Raw genomic sequence first — 19,555 nt, 5'->3', positions numbered from 1 at the left:
GATGTCATGACGCAAGGGTCACGGGTTTGGTGACGTCACCGTGTATTTAAAGTACATATAGTTGTGCCACACATCAGGGAGCTGGCGCTGTGCAAACACACACGCAAAACGATACTGTAAAGATAGTTTTAGCATGTACACATAGGTAGGTAAAGGGCAGGTAGGTGGGGCTTATTTTAGTTTATACTGTGAGTCGTATTATGTCAAGCGGTAGGTGGTTTAGTGGCAAAGGGCGGCCATAAGCACATGTTTAACTGAGAAATATTACACGTGCAGTAATGCATTTCCTCCTTACTTTCTTCTATAGAGCACTCCTATATTAACGTGCAACAAACCACTCCCTCCTTACTTTCATCTATAGAGAACTCTTACATTATACGGCAGCAAATCACCTCCTCCTTATTTTCTGTTATAGAGCACTTTTATATTACGTGTGTAGCAAAGCATTTCTTTCTAGGTCCTGCCAACCAGGCATATCTTTTATAGTGTCTTTCTAGCACGCTCTTTGAACACCCTTACATTAGTATATAGAGTTAGGCAGGTAGGGTTAGGGCTATTAGTAGATGGAGCTGTATTAAGTTTTGTTGTTAGATGTAGCAGTGAGCAAGAGTTCCACCATGTTTTTACCGCCCCATGTTAAAGGGAAGTACAAATAAGGTGCTCTCTGTTCTCAGAGTCCCTGGGTCCAAAGGTTATTGCAGTCCTCTCCCCTGGATTGTTGTTCTGTCAGGTCTTTGGGAGCCTGCACCCCACTTCTTACCATTACCTCCAGGCATGAGCAAAGGTCTGCTGGCTCAGGGGGGCACACATCAGTCTGCTCTTCTATAGGTCTCTTTGGCTGGTCGAGCAGGCCCAGGTCTGGGTAGAGACGGCGGGAGTGGTTTAGCCATAGCCAACCTGGTCTGCTTTAACTTCAGCCCTTCTCCTCCCCTTTGGGCCCATCCTGTCTTCTTTCTTCTTTCTCTTCAGCCCCCTGGGCATCTCCCTTCCTTCTTCATCCATTTGAAGCTCTTTCTCCCTTATTTGGTCTCTTATCCCTGAGACCTCCTCCTTGCTGTCACCTACAAACTCCTCAAACCCCCCCCATCCACCTCTGTGTCCAATTCCACCCAGGGATATGGACCATCCCCACCTCCCATGGATATGTTGAGCTGCCCACCCATCCCCCAGGTGTTCACCTCCCCCTAATTCCCCCAGGAGTATTCTGGTTTCCTGCACCCCACCAGGATATGGTGACCTGCTTCCCCAAGGCCCCCCCCTTTCAGTAGCTTCTCTACCTCACTGATGTTCCCCCACCTCCGCCAACAACTCGTGTAGCTCCTACCTCTGCCAATAGCCTTCCACCTTCCTCCTTTATACTTCTGCCCTTCTTCGGCAACTCCTGCACATCTTGTCTAGATTTTCCCAACTCCTCCATCAAACCTCCTTCTGCCTCCTGTGATGTCTCCACTACCTTCTATGCCCCTACATCCCCTGCAAGTCTCCTTCGTCCTACACTCTACTTCTCTACCTCCTCTGCACCACCCTCCAACCACCTTCTTACTCCTGCTCCAAACACATTCCTCCTGTTTGCTAAACGGTGTCCTTCCCCCTCCCTCTGCCCTGTGGGTTCCTGCTCCTGCCGCCGACCTGCCTTGGATGAGGGGTGGCATCTGAGGTCCCCTTGCATCGAGGTTGCTGCCGCCCAGACATCATCTGCCCCATCCCACCCAGGACTACATGACCAGACATGTGAGGCATCACGTGACCGCAAAGGACTTCCTTTTCTGAGCCTCTGCCTCTGGACTTGCCTGCGAGTTCCTGCTGATGCCGCCGACCTCTCTTGGATGAGGGGTGACATCTGACATCCCCTTCCACCGAAGCTGCTGCTGCTGCCTGGACCTCCCCTGACCCCTACCAGCCAGGACTACATCAGCGGTCATTTGAGGCATCGCATGTCCTTCCCTATGCCTGCTTCTTCCACTCTTGTGGGCATCCTTAGCCCTGGGAGTCTCTACTTGTGTGCCCCTGATCATGGACCACGCTACCATCCATTATCTACTATACTCTATCCCCTTTCTTTTTATCTCCCCATTCATCATGCCTACCCCCATATCCCATCTAGGCTTTGCCACCGTTCCGTTCCACAGCCTTCTTTTGCCTGTTCTTGCAACCTTTCTAATCCCTTCACGCCTTCCGTCTCTTCTGACTAACTCTGGGCACGGTGGTGGTACTGGGATTCTCTTTAACTCTTCTTGACCAGTATTCCCTTCTGTTGGTCTCCTGTCTTTACTTCTTGTGAGTACAATTTTTCCTCTTTCCCATCTCATTTCCGTGCTGCTCATAAACAGGAACCAGGAAGCTGCGAGAGCTTCCTGGTTCCTTTATGTGAGCTGCAAGGAATTGAGGGAGAAGGGGTTGGAGCTGAACGTGGCATGTGACATGTGCCACATGTCACGGTCAGCGCCAGCCCCTACTGAGTGCCTCCCCAGTCCAGCCTTCACCCTGATGGGTGAGGACTGGGCTGAGGACCCTTCAGACCGGGTGTGGCGGTGCCACCCGCGCAGCGACAGGGCCCGATGCACCAGGAGAACCCGTTTAATTTTTTTAAAGAACTGGGTCCTCGGGGGTTGCAACTGTGACCCCAGGTGTCGCAGTTGCGACCCCCTGGACACCCTTAAATGACGTCCCTGCTTCTCTTTATATCTGTTCGCCCCTTCGACTCTCATCTTCTTCATCATTTCCCCTCTATTGTCTTCGCTCCTCTTTACCTATCTCATTTTATCCCCCCCCCCGCCTTCTGTTCCCAGAATCAGTTTCTTCTCTCTGTCCTTACGCCCCCTGCTTGTCCTCTCATTTGTGTTCCTTTTCCCGCCTCGCCCCCAAGCAGAGCAATCTCAATCCGCTCTTTCTAACAATTAAACTCTATCCTCTCTCCCCTCTTCTGATTCACCTGGATTGTAGTTTCACTTCCGGTGTACCGTTTTTCAGCCTTTTGTGTACGAAAAGCACTATATAAATTAAAGAAAAATACAAATGCAGACAACCGCCTTCTCAGGCCAGTTCCTTTTATTCTGTGATAACCCCTCCTGCTGAGCTGAGTTTTGGGGATGGGTCTGTGGCTATAAATCTTTAGACCTTTGGTTAGGTGATTGGCTCTCTGGCATTGGCTTAGGTGTACCTAATGGTGAAGGGGCCAGCATGGCAGAGACTATAAAACTGCTCCCCATCATTTTGGATTGCTCTTTCAATGTGTTTGTGCTGCTGGCTGGGGAAAGGTTGCTGTTCTCTCTGCTGGGTGCTGCTCGCTGGGGAAAGGTTGTTCTCTCTGCTGGGTGCTGCTCGCTGGGGAAAGGTTGTTCTCTCTGCTGGTTGCTGCTCGCTGGGGAAAGGTTGTTCTCTCTGCTGGGTGCTGCTGGGTGGTGAAAGGTTGCTGTTCTCTCTGCCGGGTGTTGCTGGCTGGTGAAAGGTTGCTGTTCTCTCTGCTGGGGTGCTGCTGGCTGGGGAAACGTTGCTGTTCTCTCTGCCGGGGTGCTGCTGGCTGGTGGAACCATTGCTGTTCATCCATGCCTGGTGCTGCTGGCTGGGGGAACGTTATTGCTCACTCTGCCAGGGTACTGCTGGCTAGGAAAATGTTGCTGTTCTCTCTGCTCGGGTGCTGCTGGCATGGGGACCCTTTGCTGTTCATCTACGCCTGGTGAAAGGTTGCTGTTCTCTCTGCTGGGTGCTGCTGGCTGGGGAAGCATTGCTGTTCTCTATGCTGGGTGCTGCTGGCTGGGGGTACGTTACTGCTCTCTGCTGGAGCACAGCTGGCTGGGGAAAGGTTGCTGTTCTCTCTGCTAGGTGCTGGTGAAAGGTTGCTGCTCTCGCTGCCGGGTGCTGCTGGCTGGAGCAATAATGCTGCTCTCTCTGCCGGAGCACAGCTGGCTGGTGAAAGGTTGCTATTCTCTCTGCCGGGTGCTGCTAGCTGGGGAATGATTGCTGTTTTCTCGGTCGGGTGTTGCTGGTTGGGGGAACGTTGCCGATCTCTCTCCTGGGGAGCATCTGGCTGGGGAAAGGTTTCTGTTCTCTCTGCTGGGCTGCTGCTGGCTGTGCGTAGAATTGCTGTTCATCCATGCCTGGTGTTGCGGTTTGGGGAAAGGTTGCTGTTCTCTCTGCCAGGTTGCCGCTCGCTGGGTGCAATGAATGTTGTCTCTGATGTGTTTGTATGTGCAGGGGAGATATGTGCTCTTTTGCCCATTAAGTCTAGCAGTTGGCAAAGGAGGGTGTCCTGTAATTTCTAAGGTGAAAGCGGGGGTTCCCTCCGTCCTTGTGTATTGCAGGAGTCAATCGCATGGGTTTCCTGTGACTCTATCTTTTGGGGAGTGGGAGGAGCCACTGTGGGGCACTTAGGCCGTGCCCATACATTCCCTCTCCCCAAATTGGTGATGGTAAATTCCCTATATAGCCCGAGGTTTCTCCTCAGTAAACTAGAGGGATTATGGAAGATGTAGTCCTGTTCCTCTTCTGTGGATAAAATGGAAGTGGCCTGGGTTGGGGATGTATTCACTGTTGCTCTTTTACATTTTGGGGACCTGCCTTGGAGTTCCAAATGGTGGTCTCCTCACAAATCCCCAGTCACTCTTTTTGGGTCCGGTTAAGGTTTTGGTCTTGCCTCGGTAGGGGACTATAGGAGTTGTAGCATCTGCCCTTTCTCATAGTGGCCTGTCACAGTTAAATGCCCTTGATTTTACTGAAAGGCCAGTCTGCCTGTATCATCCAGAGTATCCCAGACCCAACTCCCATCCTCATCTTTGAATGCTGTGTCCTGGGATGAAAGGTTGTTTGTGTGAGTGTCTCTTTTAGTTTTGCAATCATCATTTGCTAGTCAGACCTCATTGGAATTAGATATGACCTTTAATAAAATATTGTCAGTCAATGTACTTTGAACAGTTCTTAAAACATGAATGTAGTTGTCCACATATCGCTGATGCTTAATTCTTACATGTTCTTTTCCATGTATGTAGAGAAGCACTCCGCTGGGCCCTCTTCACCATGCAAGCCACAGGCCACGTTCTGCTGGGTACCTCCGGCTACATGCAACAGCTGCTAGAGACCACCGAAATGGAGTTGCCACTGGAGACCACCGAGAAGGTTCTGCCGCTGCCGGAGAAGCCTGCGTCTCTTCTGCAGGACTTCATACCCGTGCGTTGCCGCAAGATGCTGAAGTATTAGTGTAAGGTTGAGAACTGGCTGCTTGAAACCGAATATGGTCCAAAACGCATGAACCTCAGGAAAGGACTTCAGGATCCACTCCACTCCACTGCTCCTTGTGATGTCCGAAAGATAGGGATCGACTTGAGGATCACTGTCCATGTTAGACTTACTATCAATTCCATTTCCGCTAAGCATTGAGCGGGACTGCCGTTCCAATGTTCCGTTAAGCATTGAGTGGGACTGCCGCTGTTCCAATGCTCTGTTGAGCATTGAGTGGGACTGCCGTTCCAATGTTCCATTAAGCATTGAGCTGGACTGCTGTTCCACTGTTCCGTTAAGCATCGAGCTGGGCTGTCTTTCCAATGTTCCGTTAAGAAGACTGCTGTTCCAATGTTCCGTTAAGCATCGAGCTGGACTGCTGTTCCAATGTTCCGTTAAGCATCGAGCTGGACTGCTGTTCCAATGCTTGGTTAAGCATCGAGCTGGACTGCTGTTCCAATGCTTGGTTAAGCATCGAGCTGGACTGCTGTTCCAATGCTTGGTTAAGCATCGAGCTGGACTGCTGTTCCAATGCTCGGTTAAGCATCAAGCTGGACTGCTGTTCCAATGCTCGGCTAAGCATCGAGTTGGACTGCCGTTCCAAGGCTTTGTTAAGCATCGAGCTGGACTGCTGTTTCCAATGTTCTGTTAAGCATCGAGCTGGACAGCCGTTCCACTGTTGATGTATATACACTGTACTCTTTTTGTGTAGTGTCCATCAGGGATCGTTCCCTGGTGGTTCTCCCATGATCTCATTTTATGCCTCCTTTGTTGTAGGGTGAGGGTGTCCTGTGGCCCACTTGCTCTTGTTTCACCAGCTGCCCAGTGTTCGGATCATGCCTTGGCCCTCCCTTGCCACCGGAATAGCAGCCAGTTGACGACCCATCCGTCTCTTGGCAACATAGCTCCTCACTCACCTGGCCTAGAAGACATATGTTTACCACGCAGTGCTCCATAATGGATTTACTTGGGTATGGAAGAAACCTATTGAGGGACAAAGCGCAAGGTTTCTGTTGTCGTGCTTCAGAATGCCTGGTGCTCCAAAGGAGTGTTGTTTCACTTTGGTAAAGGCACATCCCAATGCCCCAATTAGTTTTTCTTTTGATGTGAATTGCAGAAGGGGCCTCCCTGGTCTAGGAAGTGTGACGAGGGCACCCATCCGTCTGATGTGGCAGCGTCTTGATGCAACGTACACACTAGGTGCTTTTTTTAATGTGTGGAGGGAGCTAGGACCTTGCCTCCAGATAGTTGTGTGTTCTTTGGGAAGTCCTAGATATAAAGATGGCAGCACCGCCAATGCCATGTTCGGAGCTTTGTGATTGGCCATTGTCTCATGCCTAGGGCATCAAACAAATGACAAGCGTCTCCCTTAGTCAGGGCAAACATTTCTCCCTCTATGTTCCCTTCAGTGGTCCTGGTTATATGGTAGTTTGTGTTCAGTAAATGGGAGAAAAGGCTCCTCACTTATTCATTGTAAATCTACATCTCTCCAGCCATCACACTGACGTTCTTCTGCTCCTAGACCATTTCTTCATTCGGAGCATCTCGCATGTCCGGAGTCCTGCTCCATTGCTGGAATGATGTCACCCTCTTCCCTGCCCTAGAAGCCGCGTGGTGGCAGCTGAAGGAATTGGCCCTCTTCCTGAGGAGCCAGGAGGGCCCCTGCACCACTTGGGTTGCTTTTGTCTTTTGACAATGGACATGAAGGCTTGAGAAAAGGGCTGATAGAGGGGGTGGAGGAAAAGCTGATTTCAGAGGTTCTAGTCTGTTGCTATGACTAGTTTCCATTTTTTGATGGAAGATTCTTGATAAGAGGAATAAATGTGTCCTGAAGATCAGCTTGCTCTTTATTTCCAGCACTAAGTGTGTTCCTTAGCACGAACAGGCCCATTCACCTATCACCAACTCCCTCTCCTTCTGTCATAAATCTCCCCCGTCTCACCTGTGATTGGGATCTCCCTTGTTCGGCCGCAGGACTCTTCCTGTGGGTGGTTTGGGTCTTGAATAGGCTCGCCCGAGCCTCGTCAGGTTGCAGAGCGCGTTCAGAGTTCCGGGAAGTTCGTGGTTCCAGGGTGTCCAGGATTAGCGATAAACAAGCAATGTAGGGGGGAAGTCCAGGAACAGGAAAAAAGGCAAGGAAGGAAGTATGAGGATCAAGGAAGCAAATGTAGAGAGCAAACACACGTCGGGTCACTATCGAAGATAGCGTTGAGATGCGCGGACCCGCAACGGTGTGACCAATTTATAGTACGTGCTACGACGTGAAAGCTAGTGCGTAGCACGGAGCTTGGTACGGCCATGTTGGGAGGAACAAGGAGTACAAGCCCTTCGTGACAATGACCATGAGGTCCAGAAGGGGCAATTTCACCGGATCATGACACCTTCGCACAGGGCTCTGTAACCTTTAGCTCACCAGATGTTTTGGACTACAATTGCCATCAGTCATTGTCTGCCCAGTCCATGGTGAGGGACCATGGATATCCTAGTTCCTAACATATGGAGAGCCAAAGGTTGCAGGCCCCAGCCAGTTTAGCACTGAACATCCACACTCTGTGCCTCTCTCTCCAGGTACCCACAACTCCTGTTTTAGAGGTTGCCTGCTCCCCTCCAACTATAAGCCCTCACAATTCACTCCTGGCTTCCTATCACTGAGTCCCCCTTTGCGGGGCCTTCTCCTTCATTGCGACCACCCCCTCCAGCTGTTCTTATCGCGTCTTGGATAAGCTCACACATCTTCTGCGCATCCCCATCCCTGGCCCCTACCCCAGAGGTGAGATTTTTTAAGGGCACCCTTTTGTTTTTGGCTTTTTTGTAATTGGACCCCGAATAAATATCCAAACTACCATCACATCTCCCAATTTGTTATGTTACGTTATGTTATGTTAGTTGGCATTTATATAGTGCTCTTTATATCATTGGTATGACCTCAAAGCGCTTGTGGGTTGAACGCCCTCGGGGACCGTAGTCCAGGTGAGTCCAGAGAGCAGGGTTTTATAGGTTGCTTGGGTGCACTCAATATGCAAGCAGCTGATGCGATTGCTTGATGGTAGCCGCATCCTAGCATTAGGCGTGGTGGTATTGAGAGAGCAGTAGAATGTGTGCAGTCTGGTGGTTGGTCTCCGAGGCTGCATTAGGCCTGTGTAGGACGTTTATAAACACAGGTAATGTGTGGGATCAACACACTATATTATACCGTCCCAGCCACCTCTTTGCAGATGGCAAGCAACAGGCATGTGTGTGAGGCTTCCTGGGACAAGCGTCCATGGAGCATGTTCCCAAATTTGACCCCTGCATGGTGCATCTGTGCAGGATTTGAGCAACAGTGGTTATAAATATACTGTTAGAAGCAAGGGTACATCAGTGACGCACTGGTGAGAGGACAAAGAAGGCAGTTCAAGAAAACCAACTACCTACTGGGGACAATTCGCATCAAATGAAGAGAAAATTGTCCAATATACTTTAAACTGTAGGTCGAGACGTATCTGTCTGGCGTCGGATGGATGCTGTCCATGATATCACATGTTTGCCTCGGTCTAGAAGGGTTCATGCAGTGTCCAAACAGTAGGTAAGAAGCCTATGCGAGGCATAGCTGTCTGATAACTGATGGATGCTGTAGATGATATCAGACTCTTGCCTCGGTCCAGTAGGGATGTGTCAATGAAGTGTCCGACCAGTAGGTAAGAAGCTTATGCGAGGCATAGCTGTCTGATAACTGATGGATGCTGTAGATGATATCAGACTCTTGCCTCGGTCCAGTAGGGATGTGTCAATGAAGTGTCCGACCAGTAGGTAAGAAGCCTATGCGAGGCATAGCTGTCTGATAACTGATGGATGCTGCAGATGATATCAGACTCTTGCCTCGGTCCAGTAGGGATGTGTCAATGAAGTGTCCACCCAGTGGGTCAGAAGCCTATGCGAGGCATAGCTGTCGGGCGTCTGATGGATGCTGTACATGATATGAGATGCGTGCCTCGGTCCAGTAGGGACGTCTACATGCAGTGTCCACCCAGTGAGTCAGAAGCCTATGCGAGGCATAGCTGGCTGGCATCTGACGTATGCTGTACTTGATATGAGATGCGTGCCTTGGTACAGTAGGGATGTCTTCATGCAGTGTCCACCCTGTAGGTCAGAAGCCTATGCTAGGCATAGAATCCTGCCATCTGATGGATGTTGTACATGATGCCAGATGCTGGCATCGGTCCAGTAGGCAGGTTTCCATGCATTCTACACCTTTGTTTCCAATCTGGCTAAAAGATCCTAAGTGAATACCTTGGCTACATTTATCTCACTGTCTCCAGCAAAAGGACTTCAAGGTAGCAAGTTGTAGCCAGAGATTTGATACTGGTTGAGAAATGTTGGGTCCTCATTCTGGAAGGAAAACAATACTGCTGGTGACGATGGCTGATCTGTGGATATGCTTATGCTGCCAGTACCTAATCAGTGGATAAGCTGATGCTGCCAGTACCTAATCAGTGGGATGTGAAGGTTGTAGCTGGCCATCGTTTGCTCAAACTGAGTTTTACTACCCAGGAGGGGATCGCTCCACCTGAAGACTTTCAAAGGTCACAATACCTCTCTTGATCGCAAATGGCAAGCATCTAAAACCGCTCTCAGCAGATCTATGTGCGCCCACCACCGTAATTGTATTACAATAAACAAATCCTGAACTGTTGCAGCAGCAGCAGCAAAGAACTCCACAAGATCGTTGAATTTGTGAAACCTACTTGCACCTCTGTCCATACCACACCCACGCAAAGTCTCTGTGACTCCCTCTCGCTGCATTTCTCCAACACAGCCCTGGACAGTATGGCAACCCTTAATAACAAACTCTCCACCCCATCTTGACCCACACCTAACCCTCACGATAATGTTGTCCTGACGACCACAATACCAGCCTTCGACTCCTTCCACCCCATCTCGAGAGACGAGTTCCTGGATCTACTATCTGGCAGCAGACCCTCTGGATCCCCCCTTGACACCTATCCCGCCGCTCTTCTGAAAGAAATCTTCTCCTCTACCTGTGCAGGAAAACAGGCAAGGTCCATACTAAACGACTCCCTCACCACTGGCATCTTTCCTGAAGCCTTTAAAATGGCGCATGTCAAACCGCTTCTAAAAAAAAAAAGCCATCCCTTGACCCTAAGAATTACAAGCCAATCTCCAACACTAGATTTCTCGTGAAACTCATAGATCATGCTGCATACTCTCTGCTCAACCGCTTCATAGAATCCAACAAACTATTCAACCCTGCTCAATCAGGCTTCAGGCTGCGCTAGTAAGTTGCTGCTCATGAATACCACATGCTAGTAGGTTGCTGCTCATGAATACCACATGCTAGTAGGTTGCTGCTCATGAATACCACATGCTAGTAGGTTGCTGCTCATGAATACCCCTCACTAGTAGGTTGCCGCTCATGAATACCCCACGCTAGTAGGTTGCCACTCATGAATACCCCACACTAGTAGGTTGCTGCTTGTGAATACCCCACGCTAGTAGGTTGCTGCTCGTGAATACCCCACACTAGTAGGTTGCTGCTCAGGAATACCCCACACTAGTAGGTTGCCTCTCGTGAATACCCCACGCTAGTAGGTTGCCACTCGTGAATACCCCACGCTAGTAGATTGCTGCTCGTGAATAACCCTCACTAGTAGGTTGCCACTCGTGAATACCACATGCTAGTAGGTTGCTGCTCATAAATACCCCTCACTAGTAGGTTGCCGCTCATGAATGCCACATGCTAGTAGGTTGCTGCTCATGAATACCCCACATTAGTAGGTTGCTGCTCATGAATACCCCACACTAGTAGGTTGCTGCTCGTGAATACCCCACACTAGTAGGTTGCTGCTCGTGAATACCCCACACTAGTAGGTTGCTGCTCATGAATAGCCCACACTAGTAGGTTGCTGCTCATGAATACCCCACGCTAGTAGGTTGCTTCTCGTGAATACCCCACACTAGTAGGTTGCTGCTCATGAATACCCCACACTAGTAGGTTGCTGCTCGTGAATACCCCTCACTAGTAGGTTGCTGCTCATGAATATCCCACACTAGTAGGTTGCTGCTCGTGAATACCCCTCACTAGTAGGTTGCTGCTCATGAATACCACATGCTAGTAGGTTGCTGCTCGTGAATACTCCACGCTAGTAGGTTGCCGCTCATGAATACCCCACACTAGTAGATTGCTGCTCGTGAATAACCCTCACTAGTAGGTTGCCACTCGTGAATACCACATGCTAGTAGGTTGCTGCTCATGAATACCCCTCACTAGTAGGTTGCCGCTCATGAATACCACACGCTAGTAGGTTGCCGCTCATGAATACCCCACGCTAGTAGGTTGCTTCTCGTGAATACCCCTCACTAGTAGGTTGCTGCTCATGAATACCCCACACTAGTAGGTTGCTGCTCATGAATACCCCTCACTAGTAGGTTGCTGCTCGTGAATACCCCACGCTAGTAGGTTGCTGCTCGTGAATACCCCACGCTAGTAGGTTGCTGCACATGAATACCCCACGCTAGTAGGTTGCTTCTCGTGAATACCCCACGCTAGTAGGTTGCTGCTCATGAATACCCCACGCTAGTAGGTTGCTTCTCGTGAATACCCCTCACTAGTAGGTTGCTGCTCATGAATACCCCTCACTAGTAGGTTGCTTCTCGTGAATACCCCTCACTAGTAGGTTGCTGCTCATGAATACCCCACACTAGTAGGTTGCTGCTCATGAATACCACATGCTAGTAGGTTGCTGCTCGTGAATACTCCACGCTAGTAGGTTGCCGCTCATGAATACCCCACACTAGTAGATTGCTGCTCGTGAATAACCCTCACTAGTAGGTTGCCACTCGTGAATACCACATGCTAGTAGGTTGTTGCTCATAAATACCCCTCACTAGTAGGTTGCCGCTCATGAATGCCACATGCTAGTAGGTTGCTGCTCGTGAATACCCCTCAGTAGTAGGTTGCTGCTCATGAATACCCCACACTAGTAGGTTGCTGCTCATGAATACCCCACGCTAGTAGGTTGCTGCTCATGAATACCCCACACTAGTAGGTTGCTGCTCGTGAATACCCCTCACTAGTAGGTTGCTGCTCATGAATACCCCACGCTAGTAGTTTGCTGCTCGTGAATACCCCTCACTAGTAGGTTGCCGCTCATGAATACCCCACGCTAGTAGGTTGCTGCTCATGAATACCCCACGCTAGTAGGTTGCTGCTCGTGAATACTCCACGCTAGTAGGTTGCCGCTCATGAATACCCCACACTAGTAGGTTGCTGCTCGTGAATACCCCTCACTAGTAGGTTGCTGCTCGTGAATACCCCTCACTAGTAGGTTGCCGCTCATGAATACCACATGCTAGTAGGTTGCTGCTCATGAATACCCCTCACTAGTAGGTTGCCGCTCATGAATACCCCACTCTAGTAGGTTGCTACTCGTGAATACCCCACGCTAGTAGGTTGCTACTCGTGAATACCCCACGCTAGTAGGTTGCCGCTCGTGAATACCCCTCACTAGTAGGTTGCTGCTCGTGAATACCCCACGCTAGTAGGTTGCCGCTCGTGAATACCCCTCACTAGTAGGTTGCCGCTCATGAATACCACACGCTAGTAGGTTGCTGCACGTGAATACCCCTCACTAGTAGGTTGCTGCTCATGAATACCCCACGCTAGTAGGTTTCTGCTCATGAATACCCCATGCTAGTAGGTTTCTGCTCGTGAATACCCCACGCTAGTAGGTTGCTGCTCGTGAATACACCGCGCTAGTAGGTTGCTGCTCATGAATACCCCTCACTAGTAGGTTGCGGCTCGTGAATACCCCACGCTAGTAGGTTGCTGCTCGTGAATACCCCTCACTAGTAGGTTGCTGCTCGTGAATACCCCACGCTAGTAGGTTGCCAGTCGTGAATACCCCGCACTAGTAGGTTGCTGCTCGTGAATACCACACGCTAGTAGGTTGCTGCTCGTGAATACCCCGCACTAGTAGGTTGCTGCTCGTGAATACCCCACGCTAGTAGGTTGCTGCTCGTGAATACCCCGCACTAGTGGGTTGCTGCTCATGAATACCCCACGCTAGTAGGTTGCTGCTCGTGAATACCCCGCACTGGTAGGTTGCTGCTCGTGAATACCCCACGCTAGTAGGTTGCTGCTCGTGAATACCCCTCACTAGTAGGTTGCCGCTCATGAATACCACATGCTAGTAGGTTGCTGCTCATGAATACCCCTCACTAGTAGGTTGCCGCTCGTGAATACCCCGCACTAGTGGGTTGCTGCTCATGAATACCCCACGCTAGTAGGTTGCTGCTCGTGAATACCCCGCACTGGTAGGTTGCTGCTCGTGAATACCCCACGCTAGTAGGTTGCTGCTCATGAATACCCCACACTAGTAGGTTGCTTCTCGTGAATACCCCTCACTAGTAGGTTGCCGCTCATGAATACCACATGCTAGTAGGTTGCTGCTTGTGAATACCCCTCACTAGTAGGTTGCCCCTCATGAATACCACACGCTAGTAGGTTGCTGCTCGTGAATACCACACGCTAGTAAGTTGCCACAGTGAGAGCTGAGAGCCTTGCCTCTCCTTCGACGAGCAAAGAGCAACCCTATGTAAAGCGTCTCCCGTGTTGGAAAACCACCAGCTGTTTTTAATAATGCTCAGAATATATTCCCAAATCAAATTTTCACACTTGAGAAAGCTTTGTAAAGATGAAAATTAAAAAGTTCTAAAGTGTTTGAAAACCAAATGTGACTGAACTGTTACTCGATAGCAGATGTTTCTCACGTTATTACTACACACGTGCTCATAAAAGTATGCTCCGATATGTTTAAACTTTAAAAATGCATATTTATATGATGTCCTGTATATAGAGATAAATATATAGAAAAATGCTTTTTGTAACATTATAATATATTAAACTATTGTTCTTCCATTTTCTTGCCAATTGAATGGATGTGGAAACTCCTCATTTGACTCCACGGTGTATGGGGGGCTGGAGACTGGTCCTGTGTATATTGTACTGTCGAAATGTGCAACCAAAAAATTGGTGACAATTCTTCTGGTGCTACAGTATTTTAGATGTTTTACTAAATGAGGCGAGGCGTAAACCTGCTCCGAGGTAAACCTGAACTACATTGACACTCTATATCTATAAAAATTGCACTCACTTTTGCCAATTTGCTGCATTTATTTAAGATGTGAGGTCGGGAGACATGTTGGGTTTTCCAGGTATCCCTCATTTATGTTCAAGAGACACATTTTTACACAATGATACTAAATGCAGGCACATTGATCTCACAGGTGTTGTTGGGAGCTGTGCTGATAAGCCACCATGTTTGCTTGCTTGGAGGTCTCAAGTTCGTCACCTCTGCTCTGTGGTCATGTCAACGGGCTGTGAACCACTCAAGCTGAATAGCGGTCTGCCTGCTGCTGATCTCATGTTGGGTGGACCTCATCTCTTCAAGTTAGACTCCCACACCGCCCCCCATTTAGATGGCTTGCTGTTTGATGAGTATCCACATGTGAGCCAGGTGTTGGTCGGCATTTTAATGAAGGGGGCAGATAAGGTCCTGGATAGAGTAAATGGACTTTGGGGGTATTTCTGAAGTACAGTTAGTTCTGTTGGGCTGTTGTCAAGGGTATATGCTGTAGCCACCTCCATGTTCACATTGGAACCCATGCTGCCTGCAAACATTCTGCAATGGTAGTAAGAGGACGTGCTGATGTGGTATGGGCTGGGCTGTCTGCACGTGGTCTAGATGTATACAGCGCTTTCTTGTGTTTTTTAGGTTCAGAGTAGCTTGCCATCCTCACAATACGAACATAACTAACTGGCCTGAAATAGTTTTGACTGCTTGTAGCATGAGGGTAACATAACATTACTTGCATTTGTAAAGCGCACACTCACCCAGAGCTCTCTTGGTTGTGATTAGCAGTTGTGCATTACCTAATTCAATACTACTCCTTTAACCAACCTCGGAAGGATAAAGGGCTGAGGCATCCTGTCGAGATTGGAGTCTCTGATCATGACGTCAAACTCTGTTTTTGTCCACTGAGCCACAGACCCAGCTAGTGATGTGCTTCCTACGTAAATGGGCTGATATGCAGAATGTGACGCGGTGGAAGTGCAGTGCTGTGTCTTGTTAGTATGTAAACAAGATCATGCAGTTCCTTTGGCAGACCCCCACAAATGCAGGGGTGCGGAGTGTTCAATGCATAATTACATACGTGGAGCTCAATGCACTCCGACCGGCTACTGCAGCAGTGACTCCACTGAAACAGCATTTACCCATGTCTCCAACTTCCTCACTTCTGCTATTCCATCGTAATCCACCCTGGTGTCTCCTCTCCGGCTCTTTACAACACTGCCACTAAGCCTTCTTCTCTTCTTTCTCAGACATTGGTCAAGGAAGACCAACCTCTCACCAGGAAACTCGTCTCACCTGGATCACTTCCTACCTCTGACCACTGCCACTCCTGGAACACTTGCCCATCCTCTACAACCCCACTCCTAGTAGGAGTTCCTTAAGGATCTGTGCTATGCTCCCTGGTGTCTCCTCTTCAGCTCTTCCCAACACTGCCACTAAGCCTTCTTATCTTCTTTCTCAGACCTTGGTTGAGGAAGACCAACCTCTCACCAGGACAATCCTCTCACCTGGATCCCCTCCTACCTCTGACCGCTGCCAGTCCTGGAACACTTGCTCATCCTCTTAAACCCCCCCACCGACCTCCAGTAGGAGTTCCTTAAGGATCTGTGCTATGCTCCCAGGTGTCTCCTCTTCGGCTCTTCACAACACTGCCACTAAGCCTTCTTATCTTCTTTCTCAGACCTTGGTCGAGGAAGACCAATCTCTCACCAGGACAATACTCTCACCTGGATCACCTCCTACCCCTGACCAGTGCCACTTATGGAACACTTGCCCATCCTCTACAACCCCACTCCTAGTAGGAGTTCCTTAAGGATCTGTCCATGGCCTCTTTTCTTCTCACTTTTCAGCACCTTTCTCTGCAAGAGTATTTCCTGCGGCTTCTTCAACTTATCCGCTGATGGCACTCAAATGTTCTTACGTGTCTCCTCCTTTGCACCCCAACTGTCCTCTCCTATTGCTGTCATCTGCCCCTGGATGACTGTTGAACACCCCTTTAGTTTGCAAACTTGGGGTCCTTTTTCACAGCAATCTCAAGTTCAACCTGTTGTCAGGCTGAGAGGTCCTGTGTCTGCGGAAGCTGCTGAACCCCGACAAACCCCTAAAGTGTAATTCTCAGAACCAGAAATACAACTTAGCTCTGTTAACTACACCCCTAAGGGAAAGGGGGAAGTGGATAACATAAAAACACCAGACTGCCTGCGTCAAGACTAACCGAAACTGAACCTGCAGAGAATACAAGAAAACAGATGCAAATCCTCTCATTACTTACTTAACTTCAATGATTAGAATTGACTTTAAATCCATAACTAATAAGTTAAGAATCATACCTGGTTCTTCTCCTAAAACTTTACAGCAACTTCTTATTTATGGCAAACCTGAGAAGTCTTGCTCTTTGCCTTTTCAAAGTTGACAAATTGTTACAGTAAGATTGTCTTTAGTAAATGTCTTTGTTTTATTCTTTTCTTAAGTTCCAAACTATTTACAATACAATTGAGCACATAGATTCTTGAAGAAACGCGCGCAAAGATGCACATGCGCTGAAGAACAAACACGCTAAAATCACACGCGCTGAAGTGTCCACGTGTTGAGGCGCACCCACGCTGAAGAATACCCGCGCTAAAATCACACACACTGAAAAGTTCAGGTGTTCAGGCGCACCCGCGCTGAAGAATACCCACGCTAACATCACACGCACTGAAAAGTCCACATGTTGAAGGGCACCCGCGCAGAAGAATACCTGCGCTAAAATCACACACGCTGAAGAGTCCACGCACTGCAGAGTTCATGCGCTAAAATACACGCGCTTGAAAACACACGCACAGCAGAGGAGACGCGCAGAAACACACGCGCTTGAAAACGCACGCACAGCAGAGTTCACGCACAGAAGGATTCTCACGCTAGGAAACACACGTGCTGGTAAACACACGCGCAGTAGAGTTCTCGTGCCGAGGAATCCTCGCGATAGGAATCTCACGCGCATTACACACTTGTGCTTTTCATGTACACGCGCAGACGAATTCTCGCACTAAGAAACACACGTGCTGGTTACACACAAGCAGTAGAGTTCTTGGGCAGACAAGTTCTCGCGCCGAGGAATTCTCGCGATAGAAAGCTCACGCGCATAACACACGTTAAACCTTGCGCTTACTTTCAAATGAACACCAAAGTTCACGCACTTAAACAATTCAAAGTTAAAGGCTCCAAGAAAATATTTTACAAATTCTCTCTCAAAAGACTTCAAGATGAAGGCAAAGCAGTAGAATTAAAATCTCTAAAGATAGTCACTTATCTCCAAAATGATTTCTAAATATCTTCAGGGTTTCCTGTCTTCAGATCACTTTCCTGGCAAACAAAGATCTTCTCCTGACACCTTCTAGAGAGTAGCTGCTCAACTGCTAGCGCCTGAAAGATAAAATCCACCAGGCCCAAGACTAAAGCAGGAGCAGCCACTACACACGTCCTCTCAGCTGGGTGTTAGATGATGAAAGGCAAAGAGTGACAGTTTAGAATGTTCATTGTTGTTCTGCAGGGTTCTCTAGCCAATCAGAGCAGTCACTAAGAAACTCCATCTTGCCTTGGGTCAGAATCAGGATTCTGTATTAAGAAGTTAAGGCCAAACCAACTACAATAGAAAACTTCCCACCCACATAAGGTCAATCTAAAAGGGATAATAATAGAGATAAAGGAAAAGAAACCTGACACCTGTTCATAGCCTCCACTGCAGTCCTTCTAAATGGTGTGCAGTCAAAATATCGAGAAAAAAAAATGTCGAATGACAAAAAAGTCGAAAAAAAAAAAAATTGAATAATCTATTTTTTTATTTATAGTAATTTTTTGGCTCTCGTATGTTAAAAAAAAAGGTAAAATCAAAAAAAATAAAAAGGGGGTTAGGGAGAAACCCCCATTTCGAATAAAAAACGTTATAAAAAAAAGCGACCTTTTTTTCTTGATATTTTGACTTTTGACATTTTGATTTTCGAGGTTTGACTATGAACCCTTATAAACAGCCACAATGGCCGACCCCATCTTGCCCATCACGTCACCAAAACCTTGATTTCCACCCTTGCACTGAGCCGGTTGGACTGTTGCTCTAGTCCCCTTATGGCACACCACTTCCTCTTCCCCAACATCATTGATAAAGTTCAGCTCACCCACCCCCCTCACTACTCTCCCATCTCCACACAGTGCGTCTGTGCAGCTCTGCCCCGGCTCTGCTTTCCTTGTCTTCAAGACTCCTGTGTAGCCCGCTCCCCTCTCCTGCTACACACCACTTCGCACTCTGCCATCTCAAGCCCTCCTTAAAGGATAGTTCCGGGACTTTTTTTTTATTGTCCCTACGGGTCGGCCATGTGTTTGTAAGCATAAATCGGTAGATCGTAGGAAACTTTCCTATGGACCTTACCCGACTTTTCGCCCATTATCGCACTCGAAATCAGCCTCCATTTTGTGATAATCCTATCATTCCGCCGCATCGGCCTGGCTCACCTGCCTTTGCGGCACTAAATCAAATCCCCCGCCCCTGAGCCTGACATCAGCAGACGCGTACCGCCCATTTCAAGCACGTCTCGTGTCAACAATCGCTGCGCCTCAGCTATTGACGTGTTGCCATGGAAATGGCAGGACGCCTCTTTCCCCAATAAGTATAAACACACCGTTTCACAACACACAGCAGCATATTTTCGATTCCATTCCTCTCTCTGTGTTACTTTGAGTATTCTGTGACTCGTTTCAGTGCTCTGGTCAGCTACCTTCGCCGCTTCTAGGCATTGTGAACACCTGTACCATCTCTGTAAATTATTTTACTATCTTTACCGCACAATGGCCACAATAATGCCGTATATGTACGAGCCCGAGTACACCGAGGAGGAACTACTGGAAAGGCAAGCACGCGAAAACGATGGGGATTCAGACGGCAGTTGGGAGGACCAGTCAACGGATGAAGAGCCTGGACCATGTCGCATGGACGGCGTCTCCACCTGGTGCACGTGCAATCGGTGCGAGCTAATGCCAACTGAGGAGGAGAACTGCTGCTGCCGTGAAAATTCCGGGTGCTTGGCCTACATTTCGGAAAGCGAGCAAAGTCTGCAGGAAGGCGAGCAAAGTCCGCAATGCATCACCGAGCTGCCAGAGTTCAGGGAAGCCTGCCTCTCACGGACAGTGTTGAGGATGATGATGGTGCTTATGCACGAACTTCGTGGCACTGTTCG

At 48.8% G+C, this 19,555-nt stretch overlaps 1 protein-coding gene and 1 long non-coding RNA gene across 5 annotated transcripts in view; both read left to right on the top strand.

Annotated features, from left to right (window-relative positions):
- Positions 1 to 8,067, top strand: part of CIDEC (cell death inducing DFFA like effector c) — an 88,050-nt gene extending 79,983 nt beyond the window's left edge. For all 4 annotated transcript variants that reach the window (XM_069643259.1, XM_069643258.1, XM_069643260.1 and 1 more), the window contains exon 6: positions 4,986 to 8,067. In XM_069643259.1, the coding sequence (XP_069499360.1) occupies positions 4,986 to 5,193 (208 nt within the window). In that variant the 3' untranslated portion in view covers positions 5,194 to 8,067. The remainder of the gene's footprint in view (positions 1 to 4,985) is intronic.
- Positions 8,068 to 8,640: 573 nt separating this feature from the next.
- On the top strand, positions 8,641 to 14,148 carry LOC138566205 (uncharacterized). The gene is made up of 2 exons (XR_011301866.1): positions 8,641 to 10,989; positions 11,455 to 14,148. It is a non-coding gene; the product is annotated as an uncharacterized lncRNA (long non-coding RNA).
- Positions 14,149 to 19,555: the final 5,407 nt, after the last annotated feature.

Source organism: Ambystoma mexicanum, chromosome 2p (assembly GCF_040938575.1).
Source record: "Ambystoma mexicanum isolate Mex_15411 chromosome 2p, UKY_AmexF1_1, whole genome shotgun sequence".
Taxonomy (NCBI): Eukaryota; Metazoa; Chordata; class Amphibia; order Caudata; family Ambystomatidae; genus Ambystoma; species Ambystoma mexicanum.
This window is presented reverse-complemented; position numbering and strand designations above follow the sequence as displayed.